The sequence below is a fragment of the Xenopus tropicalis genome, chromosome 10, assembly GCF_000004195.4.
Source record: "Xenopus tropicalis strain Nigerian chromosome 10, UCB_Xtro_10.0, whole genome shotgun sequence".
Classification (NCBI taxonomy): Eukaryota; Metazoa; Chordata; class Amphibia; order Anura; family Pipidae; genus Xenopus; species Xenopus tropicalis.
In genome coordinates this window covers 690,403-702,058 of record NC_030686.2, presented here as the reverse complement: position 1 = coordinate 702,058, position 11,656 = coordinate 690,403, and the positions used below count along the sequence as shown (strand labels likewise).

Sequence of the window (11,656 nt, the reverse complement as noted above, 5' to 3'; positions counted from 1 at the left end):
GGGCGCTGCTACTCACACATACAGTTCTGGGGCAGAGGGATAGGGGCAATACTCTGGGAAGGGCACAGGGGCGCTGCTATCTCACACATACAGTTCTGGGGCAGAGGGATATCTGGGAAGGGCACAGTTGTTTCTGGGGCGCTATCTCACACATACAGTTCTGGGGCAGAGGTGCAGGGGCAATACTCTGGGAAGGGCACAGGGGGCGCTGCTATCTCACACATACAGTTCTGGGGCAGAGGTGCAGGGGCAATACTCTGGGAAGGGCACAGGGGGCGTTATCTCACACATACAGTTCTGGGGCAGAGGTGCAGGGGCAATACTCTGGGAAGGGCACAGGGGGCGCTATCTCACACATACAGTCCTGGGGCAATAAAGAGAATAGTGCAAAAGTCTCGGGGCAGAGGGGCAAAGAGGCGTGGCTACTGATCACATGAACATATCATCGTACCCGGGGGGCGGGAGATGGTCGGGGTCCGGCCTGCGGAGAGACAAGAGATTCAGTCACTGACCCCCGGGGCCCAGTAAGAGGCACAGATACCCAATTGCCCCCACACTCACCCTGGGCGGCCTGAACCTATGGGACCAAATGGGTCGAACCGGGCGCCGGGTGGCACTGCCCCAGGGGGGAGGCCCCGTAGGGGGTCAATTCTTGGCTGTGGGCCCCGGAATGGATCGAAGATCATGCCCCCAGGGTGCCCCCTGCAGGAAGAGGGCAGATTTAGGAGAGTAGTAGAGACAGAGAAGCAGCAGCCGATATGGGTCCAACAGAACCTTACCCCAAGGGATCCAGGTCTGCGGCTCCGTAGGGGGGGTGCCCAAGTGGGTCAGTCCTACACAAAGAGAGATGGGTGAGAGTGGGAAGTAAGAATTGGGGGGGGGGGGTTTCCAGGTTACGCACCAGGCGGGGGGCCGGGCTGGGGGGGCCCTGGGTGGGACCCGGAGGGGATCGGGCCGCGGTTCTTGCTCCCCTGGGGTGACGGCGCCGGGTTCTTTCGCTGAGCCCAATACGGGCGAGATCAGCTCCTTATCCAGGAGGCCCCTCAGCTCCGCCGCGTTCTTATAAACCCTGAATAAAGGGGAACAAAACCTGTGTAACGGCAGCCAGGGGAACCCCACCATAACCCCCCCCCACCTGTGTAACGGCAGCCAGGGGAACCCCACCATAACCCCCCCCTACCTGTTGTAAACGGCAGCCAGGGGAACCCCACCATAACCCCCCCCTACCTGTGTAACGGCAGCCAGGGGAACCCCACCATAACCCCCCCCCCCCTAACCTGTGTAACGGCAGCCAGGGGAACCCCACCATAACCCCCCCACCTGTGTAACGGCAGCCAGGGGAACCCCACCATAACCCCCCCACCTGTGTAACGGCAGCCAGGGAACCCCACCATAACCCCCCCCTACCTGTGTAACGGCAAGCCAGGGGAACCCCCACCATAACCCCCCCCTACCTGTGTAACGGCAGCCAGGGGAACCCCACCATAACCCCCCCACACCTGTGTAACGGCAGCCAGGGGAACCCCACCATAACCCCCCTACTGTGTAACGGCAGCCAGGGAACCCACCCATAACCCCCCTACCTGTGGTACGCAGCCAGGGGAACCCCACCATACCCCCCCCTACCTGTGTAACGGCAGCCAGGGGAACCCCACCATAACCCCCCCCTACCTGTGTAACGGCAGCCAGGGAAACGCCCACCATAACCCCCCCTACCACCTGTGTAACGGCAGCAGGGGGAACCCCACCATAACCCCCCCTACCTGTGTAACGGCAGGCCGGGAACCCCACCATAACCCCCCCTACCTGTGTAACGGCAGCCAGGGGAACCCCACCATTAACCCCCCACCTGTGTAACGGCAGCAAGGGGAACCCCACCATAACCCCCCCCACCTGTGTAACGGCAGCCAGGGGAACCCCACCATTAACCCCCCCACCTGTGTAACGGCAGCAAGGGCAACCCACCATAACCCCCCCTACCTGTGTAACGGCAGCCAGGGGAACCCCACCATAACCCCCCCCACCTGTGTAACGGCAGCCAGGGGAACCCCACCATAAGCCCCCCCCACCTGTGTAACGGCAGCCAGCGGGAACCCACCATAACCCCCCACACCTGTGTAACGGCAGCAAGGGGAACCCCACCATAACCCCCCCCACCTGTGTAACGGCAGCCAGGGGAACCCCACCATAACCCCGCCCACACCTGTGTAACGGCAGCCAGGGGAACCCCACCATAACCCCCCCCACCTGTGTAACGGCAGCCAGGGGAACCCCACCATAACCCCCCCACACCTGTGTAACGGCAGCCAGGGGAACCCCACCATAACCCCCCCACACCTGTGTAACGGCAGCCAGGGGAACCCCACCAGTAACCCCCCCTACCCACCTGTGTAACGGCAGCCAGGGGAACCCCACCATAATCCCCCCCACCTACCTGTGTAACGGCAGCCAGGGGAACCCCACCATAACCCCCCCTACCTAGTGTAACGGCAGCCAGGGAACCCCACCATAACCCCCCACACCTGTGTAACGGCAGCCAGGGGAACCCCACCATAACCCCCCCACACCTGTGTAACGGCAGCCAGGGGAACCCCACCATAAACCCCCCCTACCTGTGTAACGGCAGCCAGGGGAACCCCACCATAACCCCCCCTACCCACCTGTGTAACGGAGCCAGGGTAACCCCACCATAACCCCCCCTACCCACCTGTGTAACGGCAGCCAGGGAACCCCACCATAACCCCCCCCTACCCACCTGTGTAACGGCAGCCAGGGGAACCCACCATAACCCCCTACCTGTGTAACGGCAGCCAGGGGAACCCACCATAACCCCCCCCTACCTGTGTAACGGCAGCCAGGGGAACGCTGCCCACCATAACCCCCCCTACCTGTGTAACGGCAGTCCAGGGAACCCACCATAACCCCCCCTACCCACCTGTGTAACGGCAGCCAGAGGAACCCCACCATAACCCCCCCCTACCCACCTGTGTAACGGCAGCCAGGGGAACCCCACCATAACCCCCCCTACCTGTGTAACGGCAGCCAGGGGAACCCCACCATAACCCCCCCTACCTGTGTAACGGCAGCCAGGGGAACCCCACCATAACCCTCTCTCCCCTACCTGTGTAACGGCAGCCAGGGGAACCCCACCATTAACCCCCCCTACCTGTGTAACGGCAGCCAAGGGAACCCCACCATAACCCCCCTACCTGTGTAACGGCAGCCAGGGGAACCCCACCATAACCCCCCCCTACCCACCGCTGTGTAACGGCAGCCAGGGAACCCACCATAACCCCCCCCTACCCACCTGTGTAACGGCAGCCAGGGAACCCCACCATAACCCCCCCCTACCTGTGTAACGGCAGCCAGGGGAACCCCACCATACCCCCCCCTACCTGTGTAACGGCAGCCAGGGGAACCCCACCATAACCCCCCCTACCCACCTGTGTAACGGCAGCCAGGGGAATACCCACCATAACCCCCCCACCTGTGTAACGGCAGCCAGGGGAACCCCACCATAACCCCCCCTACCTGTGTAACGGCAGCCAGGGGAACCCCACCATATACAATCTTTCCCACCTGTGTAACGGCAGCAGGGGAACCCCACCATAACCCCCCTACCCACCTGTGTAACGGCAGCCAGGGGAACCCCACCATAACCCCCCCCTACCTGTGTAACGGCAGCCAGGGGAACCCCACCATAACCCCCCCACTGTTGAACCGGCAGCCAGGGGAACCCCACCATAACCCCCCCACCTGTGTAACGGCAGCCAGGGAAACCCCACCATAACCCCCCCCTACCTGTGTAACGGCAGCCAGGGAACCCCACCATAACCCCCCCTCCTGTGTAACGGCAGCCAGGGGAACCCCACCATAAGCCCCCCCTACCTGTGTAACGGCAGCCAGGGGACCCCACCATAACCCACCCCTTACCCACCGTGGTGTAACGGCAGCCAGGGGAACCCCACCATAACCCTCCCCACCTGTGTAACGGCAGCCAGGGGAACCCCACCATAACCCCCCCACACCTGTGTAACGGCAGCCAGGGGAAACCCACCATAACCCCCCCCACCTGTGTAACGGCAGCCAGGGGAACCCCACCATAACCCCCCCCTACCTGTGTAACGGCAGCCAGGGGAACCCCACCATAACCCCCCCCTACCTGTGTAACGGCAGCCAGGGGAACCCCACCATAACCCCCCCCCTACCTGTTGTAACGGCAGCCAGGGAACCCCACCATAACCCCCCCCTACCTGTGTAACGGCAGCCAGGGGAACCCCCAACCCATAACGGCCCCCCTACCCCTGTGTAACGGCAGCCAGGGGAACCCCACCATAACCCCCCCCCTACCTGTGTAACGGCAGCCAGGGGAACCCCACCATAACCCCCCCTACCTGTGTAACGGCAGCCAGGGGAACCCCACCATAACCCCCCCCTACCTGTGTAACGGCAGCCAGGGGAACCCCACCATAACCCCCCCCCCCTACCTGTTGTAACGGCAGCCAGGGGAACCCCACCATAACCCCCCCCCCCTGTGTAACGGCAGCCAGGGAACCCCACCATAACCCCCCTACCTGTGTAACGGCAGCCAGGGGAACCCACCATAACCCCCCCTTACCTGTGTAACGGCAGCCAGGGAACCCCACCATAACCCCCCCTCTACCTGTGTAACGGCAGCCAGGGTATCTACCATAACCCCCCCTACCTGTGTAACGGCAGCCAGGGGAACCCCACCTAACCCCCCCCTACCCACCTGTTGTAACGGCAGCCAGGACCACCATAACCCCCCCCTACCCTGTGTAACGGCAGCCAGGGGAACCCCACCATAACCCCCCCTACCCACCTGTGTAACGGCAGCCAGGAACCCCACCATAATATCCCCCCCCTACCTGTGTAACGTGCAGCCAGGGACCCACCATAACCCCCCCCACCTGTGTAACGGCAGCCAGGGGAACCCCACCATTAACCCCCCCCTACCTGTGTAACGGCAGCCAGGGGAACCCCACCATAACCTCCCCCTGTACCTGTGTAACGGCAGCCAGGAAAAACCCCCCCACCATAACCCCCCCCTACCTGTGTAACGGCAGCCAGGGAACCCCACCATAACCCCCCCTACCTGTGTAACGCAGCCAGGGGAACCCCACCATAACCCCCCCCTACCTGTGTAACGGCAGCCAGGGGAACCCCACCATAACCCCCCCCTACCCACCTGTGTAACGGCAGCCAGGGGAACCCCACCATAACCCCCCCCTACCTTGTAACGGCAGCCAGGGGAACCCCACCAATAAACCCCCCACCTGTGTAAACCCCACCATACCCCCCTACCTGTGTAACGGCAGCCAGGGGAACCCCACCATAACCCCCCCCTACCTGTGTAACCCCACCATAACCCCCCCTACCTGTGTAACGGCAGCCAGGGGAACCCCACCATAACCCCCCCACACCTGTGTAACGGAACAGCAGGGAACCCCACCATAACCCCCCCCTACCTGTGTAACGGCAGCCAGGGTCACCATAACCCCCCCTACCTGTTAACGGCAGCCAGGGGAACCCCACCATAACCCCCCCACACCTGCTGTAACGGCAGCCAGGGGAACCCCACCATAACCCCCCCCACCTGTGTAACGGCAGCCAGGGGAACCCCACCATAACCCCCCCCCTACCCACCTGTGTAACGGCAGCCAGGGGAACCCCACCATCCCTACCCACCTGTGTAACGGCAGCCAGGGGAACCCCACCATAACCCCCCCCTACCTGTGTAACGGCAGCCAGGGGAACCCCACCATAACCCCCCCACCTGTGTAACGGCAGCCAGGGGAACCCCACCATAACCCCCCCCTACCTGTGTAACGGCAGCCAGGGGAACCCCACCATAACCCCCCCTACCTGTGTAACGGCAGCCAGGGGAACCCCACCATAACCCCCCCCTACCCACCTGTGTAACGGCAGCCAGGGGAACCCCACAACCCCCCCTACCCACCTGTGTAACGGCAGCCAGGAACATAACCCCCCCCTACCTGTGTAACGGCAGCCAGGGGAACCCCACCATAACCCCCCCACCTGTGTTAACGGCAGAGGAACCCCACCATAACCCCCCCTACCTGTGTAACGGCAGCCAGGGGAATAACCCCCCCCTACCACCTGTGTAACGGCAGCCAGGCGAACCCCACCATAACCCCCCCCACTGTGTAACGGCAGCCAGTATTGGGAACCGTCGTGTCCCAGTCCACCATAACCCCCCCACCTGTGTAACGGCAGCCAGGGAAACCCCACCATAACCCCCCTACTGTCTTTTCCTACTTGTTCCCAGCGCAGGGAACCCCACCATAACCCCCCCTACCTGTGTAACGGCAGCCCCACCATAACCCCCCCTACCTGTGTAACGGCAGCCAGAGCCGGAACCCCACCATAAACCCCCCTTCCCACCTGTGTACTTATGGAACCCCACCATAACCCCCCCAACCTGTGTAACGGCCCAGCCAGGGGAACCCCACCATATTACCCCCACCACTATCTATCAAGGGGAACCCACCTGTGTAACGGCAGCCAGGGAACCCCACCTAACCCCCCCCTACCTGTGTAACGGCAGCCAGGGGAACCCCACCCATAACCCCCCCCTACCTGTGTAACGGCAGCCAGGGGAACCCCACCATAACCCCCCCCTACCTGTGTGTCAACGGCAGCCAGGGGAACCCCACCATAACCCCCCCCTACCTGTGTAACGGCAGCCAGGGGAACCCCACCATAACCCCCCACCCTCGTGTAACGGCAGCCAGGGGAACCCCACCATAACCCCCCCCTACCTGTGTAACGGCAGCCAGGGGAACCCCACCATAACCCCCCCCTACCTGTGTAACGGCAGCCAGGGGAACCCCACCATAACCCCCCCTACCTGTGTAATGGCAGCCAGGGGAACCCCACCATAACCCCCCCCCTACCTGTGTAACGGCAGCCAGGGAACCCCACCATAACCCCCCACCTGTGTAACGGCAGCCAGGGACACCCCACCACTAAATGTGTAACGCCCACCATAACCCCCCTACCTGTGTAACGGCAGCCAGGGGAACCCCACCATAACCCCCCCCTACCTGTGTAACGGCAGCCAGGGGAACCCCACCATAACCCCCCCCTACCCACCTGTGTAACGGCAGCCAGGGGAACCCCACCATAACCCTACCTGTGTAACGGTTCTACCAGCCAGGGAACCCCACCATAACCCCCCCACCTGTGTAACGGCAGCCAGGGGAACCCCACCATATCTCCCCCCACACCTGTGTATTTATTCTTATTTACGGCAGCCAGGGGAACCCCACCATAACCCCCCTACATGTGTAACGGCAGCCAGGGGAACCCACCATAACCCCCCCACCTGCTGTAACGGCAGCCAGGGGAACCCCACCATAACCCCCCCCTACCTGTGTAACGGCAGCCAGGGGAACCCCACCATAACCCCCCCCTACCTGTGTAACGGCAGCCAGGGGTAACCCCAACCATAACCCCCCCCTATCCTGTGTGAGACGGCAGCTCAGGGGAACCCCACCGATGAACCCCCCCCACCTGTGTAACGGGCAGCCAGGGGAAGCGCCAGCCATAACCCCCCCCGTACCTGTGTCTGTACGGCAGAACCAGGGGAACCCCACCTATATATCCCCCCCTACCTGTGTAACGGCAGCCAGCCGGGAACCCCACCATAACCCCCCCCAGCCTGTGTAACGGCAGCCCAGGGGAACCCCACATAACCCCCCGCCTACCTGATGTAACGGCAGCCAGGGGAACCCCACCATAACCTCCCCCCCCCCCGGGGCCCCCCAGCCTCTGACCTGGGGTATTCCTGCAGGTGGGCGGAGTCAATGAACCGGGACACTTGCAGCGTCACATCCGCAACCTTCTCCGTCTGCATGTCCTGTGGGAGAGAGCCAATCAGCTGCTCAGAATCAATGGGCTCCTGTTTCATTGGCTGGCACACCGGCACAGCATTGTACTGGCAGAGTGGGTTAGTGCCCCGGGGGCATTCTCCTTACCATGAGATGCACAATCACAGCGCCCTCTACTGTCAGGGCTTTCAGCAAAAACTGTGAGTTTGGGCTCCCGTAGCGCAGCGTGTACAGGTCCGTACTGTGTGCCCATCCCTCCGGGAGGCGCTCCGACCCCGACTCCTGCGCTGCTGCCTGCGGGGGGCGACACATAGTCTGCATCGAAAGGATAATGTACCCCCTACTGTATATGATAAGGATATTAGCAGTCACTGAGGGGTTCTGTGCCCCCCATATAAAGGCACAAGGCTGCAGGCTGAGTTATACAGGGAACTCTGAGTATCACTCATGTATTATAAGGGATACTGTACCCCCTACTGTAAATGATAAGGATATTAGCAGTCACTGAGGGGTTCTGTGCCCCCCATATAAAGGCACAAGGCTGCAGGCTGAGTTATACAGGGAACTCTGAGTATCACTCATGTATTATAAGGGATAATGTACCCCCTACTGTAAATGATAAGGATATTAGCAGTCACTGAGGGGTTCTGTGCCCCCCATATAAAGGCACAAGGCTGCAGGCTGAGTTATACAGGGAACTCTGAGTATCACTCATGTATTATAAGGGATAATGTACCCCCTACTGTAAATGATAAGGATATTAGCAGTCACTGAGGGGTTCTGTGCCCCCCATATAAAGGCACAAGGCTGCAGGCTGAGTTATACAGGGAACTCTGAGTATCACTCATGTATTATAAGGGATAATGTACCCCCTACTGTAAATGATAAGGATATTAGCAGTCACTGAGGGGTTCTGTGCCCCCCATATAAAGGCACAAGGCTGCAGGCTGAGTTATACAGGGAACTCTGAGTATCACTCATGTATTATAAGGGATAATGTACCCCCTACTGTAAATGATAAGGATATTAGCAGTCACTGAGGGGTTCTGTGCCCCCCATATAAAGGCACAAGGCTGCAGGCTGAGTTATACAGGGAACTCTGAGTATCACTCATGTATTATAAGGGATAATGTACCCCCTACTGTAAATGATAAGGATATTAGCAGTCACTGAGGGGTTCTGTGCCCCCCATATAAAGGCACAAGGCTGCAGGCTGAGTTATACAGGGAACTCTGAGTATCACTCATGTATTATAAGGGATAATGTGCCCCCTACTGTAAATGATAAGGATATTAGCAGTCACTGAGGGGTTCTGTGCCCCCCATATAAAGGCACAAGGCTGCAGGCTGAGGGGGCGGGGCACCAGGAGAGGGGGCGGGGCACCAGGAGAGGGGGCGGGTTGTTACACTCACACACAGACTGTATAATAAAGTTTCAGCCCCTCCCCCATTAGCGGATACAGGCCGAGCCCCCCTTACTGTGTAGTAACACACACTCAGCCCTCACTCACACTCAGCCCTCACTCACACTCAGGGGAGGGGGTGCCGGGCTTTATTCTCACCTCCTCCCCCCGGCCCAGGCACCGCAGGCGGCGGCTGATTAACTCCCAGTGGATGAAACAGATCAGCGGATCCGGCGGGCGGGAAATATCGGCGGAAACCAGAGAGAAAAGCAGCTCCATTCCCGGGGCCGCCATGATCGGAACTGCGTCATACTCACTTCCGGTCCCAACACTTTCAGCTTCCGCGTTCAGCCGGGAGAACAGAGCGAAGTGATTGGAGGTTCCGCCCCAGGGGGCGCTATAAATGGGGGGCGGGACTTCCTGCCCCCCCCCCCCCTCCAATAGTCCCACAACTCCCAGCAACCGACACTATTTACCCTGCTCTAGGGGCAAATTACCCTCTTGTACCCCCCAAGGCGAGCAGTGTGGGTTGGGCTGCAGTGTGGGGTGTGGGGTGTGGGGGTTAATAACCTTGGGGGGGGGGCAATATTAGTCTGGGGTAGTAAGGGCAGGGGCAGGTCGGGCCCCCACTCGGGTTACTCCCCATTCAGCTAAGAACCTGTGGTTTTTATGATTTGTTTTTTTTATCTGGAACTTCAAGGCTTAAAAATTGCAGCTGCATTGTGGTTGCTATGCCTCCATTACCTTAGTAACCAGGTAGCGTAACTATAGAAGTGGAACAATCAGAGGAGTTCTGTTTAGTGGTCGATAGGGTCAGTGACCCTTGTGGGAAACGGACGGAATAGAAACACCGATAATTCAACCACCGTACAAAATAAATCACAGAAACCAACTGAAATGATATAAAGATTCCCCCGTTACCCCCCGAGCTCCCCCCAGTCAGTTACACAGCCCCACAGGGAACGTCCCCCGTTACCCCCCAAGCTCCCCCAGTCAGTTACAGCCCACAGGGGAACGTCCCCGTTACCCCCGAGCCCCCCAGTCAGTTACACAGCCCCACAGGGGAACGTCCCCGTTACCCCCCGAGCTCCCCCCAGTCAGTTACACAGCCCCACAGGGGAACGTCCCCCGTTACCCCCCCCCGAGCTCCCCCAGTCAGTTACACAGCCCCACAGGGGAACGTCCCCCGTTACCCCCCGAGCTCCCCCCAGTCAGTTACACAGCCCCACAGGGGAACCCCGTTACCCCCGAGCTTCCCCCGAGTCCCCAGTCAGTTACACAGCCCCACAGGGAACGTCCCCCGTTACCCCCGAGCTCCCCCCAGTCAGTTACACAGCCCCACAGGGGAACGTCCCCCGTTACCCCCCCGAGCTTCCCCCCGAGCTCCCCCCAGTCAGTTACACAGCCCCACAGGAACGTCCCCCGTTACCCGGCTTCCCCGAGCTCCCCAGTCAGTTACACAGCCCCACAGGGAACGTCCCCCGTTACCCCGAGTCCCCCCAGTCAGTTACACAGCCCCACAGGGACATCCCCCGTTACCCCCCGAGCTCCCCCCAGTCAGTTACACAGCCCCACAGGGAACATACCCCCCGTTACCCCCGAGCTCCCCCCAGTCAGTTACACAGCCCACAGGGAACGTCCCCCGTTACCCCCCGAGCTCCCCCCAGTCAGTTACACAGCCCCACAGGGGAACGTCCCCGTTAGCCCCCGTTACCCCCGAGCTCCCCCCAGTCAGTTACACAGCCCCACCAGGGGAACATCCCCGTTACCCCCCGAGCTCCCCCATCAGTTACACAGCCCCAGGGGAACATCCCCCGTTACCCCCCGAGCCTCCCCCCAGTCAGTTACACAGCCCCACAGGGGAACGTCCCCCGTTACCCCCCCCCGAGCTCCCCCAGTCAGTTACACAGCCCACAGGGGAACATCCCCCGTTACCCCCCGAGCTCCCCCCAGTCAGTTACACAGCCCCACAGGGGAACATCCCCCGTTACCCCCCGAGCTCCCCCCAGTCAGTTACACAGCCCCACAGGGGAACATCCCCCGTTACCCCCGAGCTCCCCCCAGTCAGTTACACAGCCCCACAGGGAACGTCCCCCGTTAACCCCCGAGCTCCCCCAGTCAGTACCCCAGTCACAGCCCCACAGGGAACATCCCCGTTACCCCCGCTCCCCAGTCAGTTACACAGCCCCACAGGGGAACATCCCCCGTTACCCCCCGAGCTCCCCCCAGTCAGTTACACAGCCCCACAGGGGAACATCCCCCGTTACCCCCCCGAGCTCCCCAGTCAGTTACCCAGCCCACAGGGGAACATCCCCCGTTACCCCCGAGCTCCCCAGTCAGTTACCACAGCCCCACAGGGGAACATCCCCGTTACCCCCCG

General features: G+C 61.1%; 1 protein-coding gene across 2 annotated transcripts; it reads right to left on the bottom strand.

The window, feature by feature from the left end:
* Positions 1-245: 245 nt before the first annotated feature.
* Positions 246-9,677, bottom strand: psmf1 (proteasome inhibitor subunit 1). 2 transcript variants are annotated; one of them, XM_031894522.1, is made up of 7 exons: positions 9,436-9,677; positions 8,022-8,168; positions 7,821-7,903; positions 902-1,069; positions 780-833; positions 562-702; positions 246-481 (listed from the first exon to the last, which is right to left on the bottom strand). In XM_031894522.1, exons 1-7 carry the CDS (start codon positions 9,568-9,570, stop codon positions 430-432), a joined length of 780 nt encoding a protein of 259 aa, XP_031750382.1. In that variant the 5' UTR covers positions 9,571-9,677; the 3' UTR covers positions 246-429. The 2 variants fall into 2 exon arrangements, with proteins under 2 accessions (XP_031750382.1, XP_031750383.1); XM_031894523.1 differs by having other exon boundaries at positions 8,022-8,217; positions 9,436-9,500.
* Positions 9,678-11,656: the final 1,979 nt, after the last annotated feature.

Bases quoted from the DNA above. Each gene is read 5' to 3' on its own strand.
- psmf1 (XM_031894522.1), bottom strand. From the start codon at position 9,570: ATGGCGGCCCCGGGAATGGAGCTGCTTTTCTCTCTGGTTTCCGCCGAT. The intron at 8,169-9,435 runs GTGAGAATAAAG...CGCCCCCCGCAG, and splicing joins GCCTGGGCCGGGGGGAGGAG to GCAGCAGCGCAGGAGTCGGG. The intron at 7,904-8,021 runs GTAAGGAGAATG...TCTCTCCCACAG, and splicing joins CTGTGATTGTGCATCTCATG to GACATGCAGACGGAGAAGGT.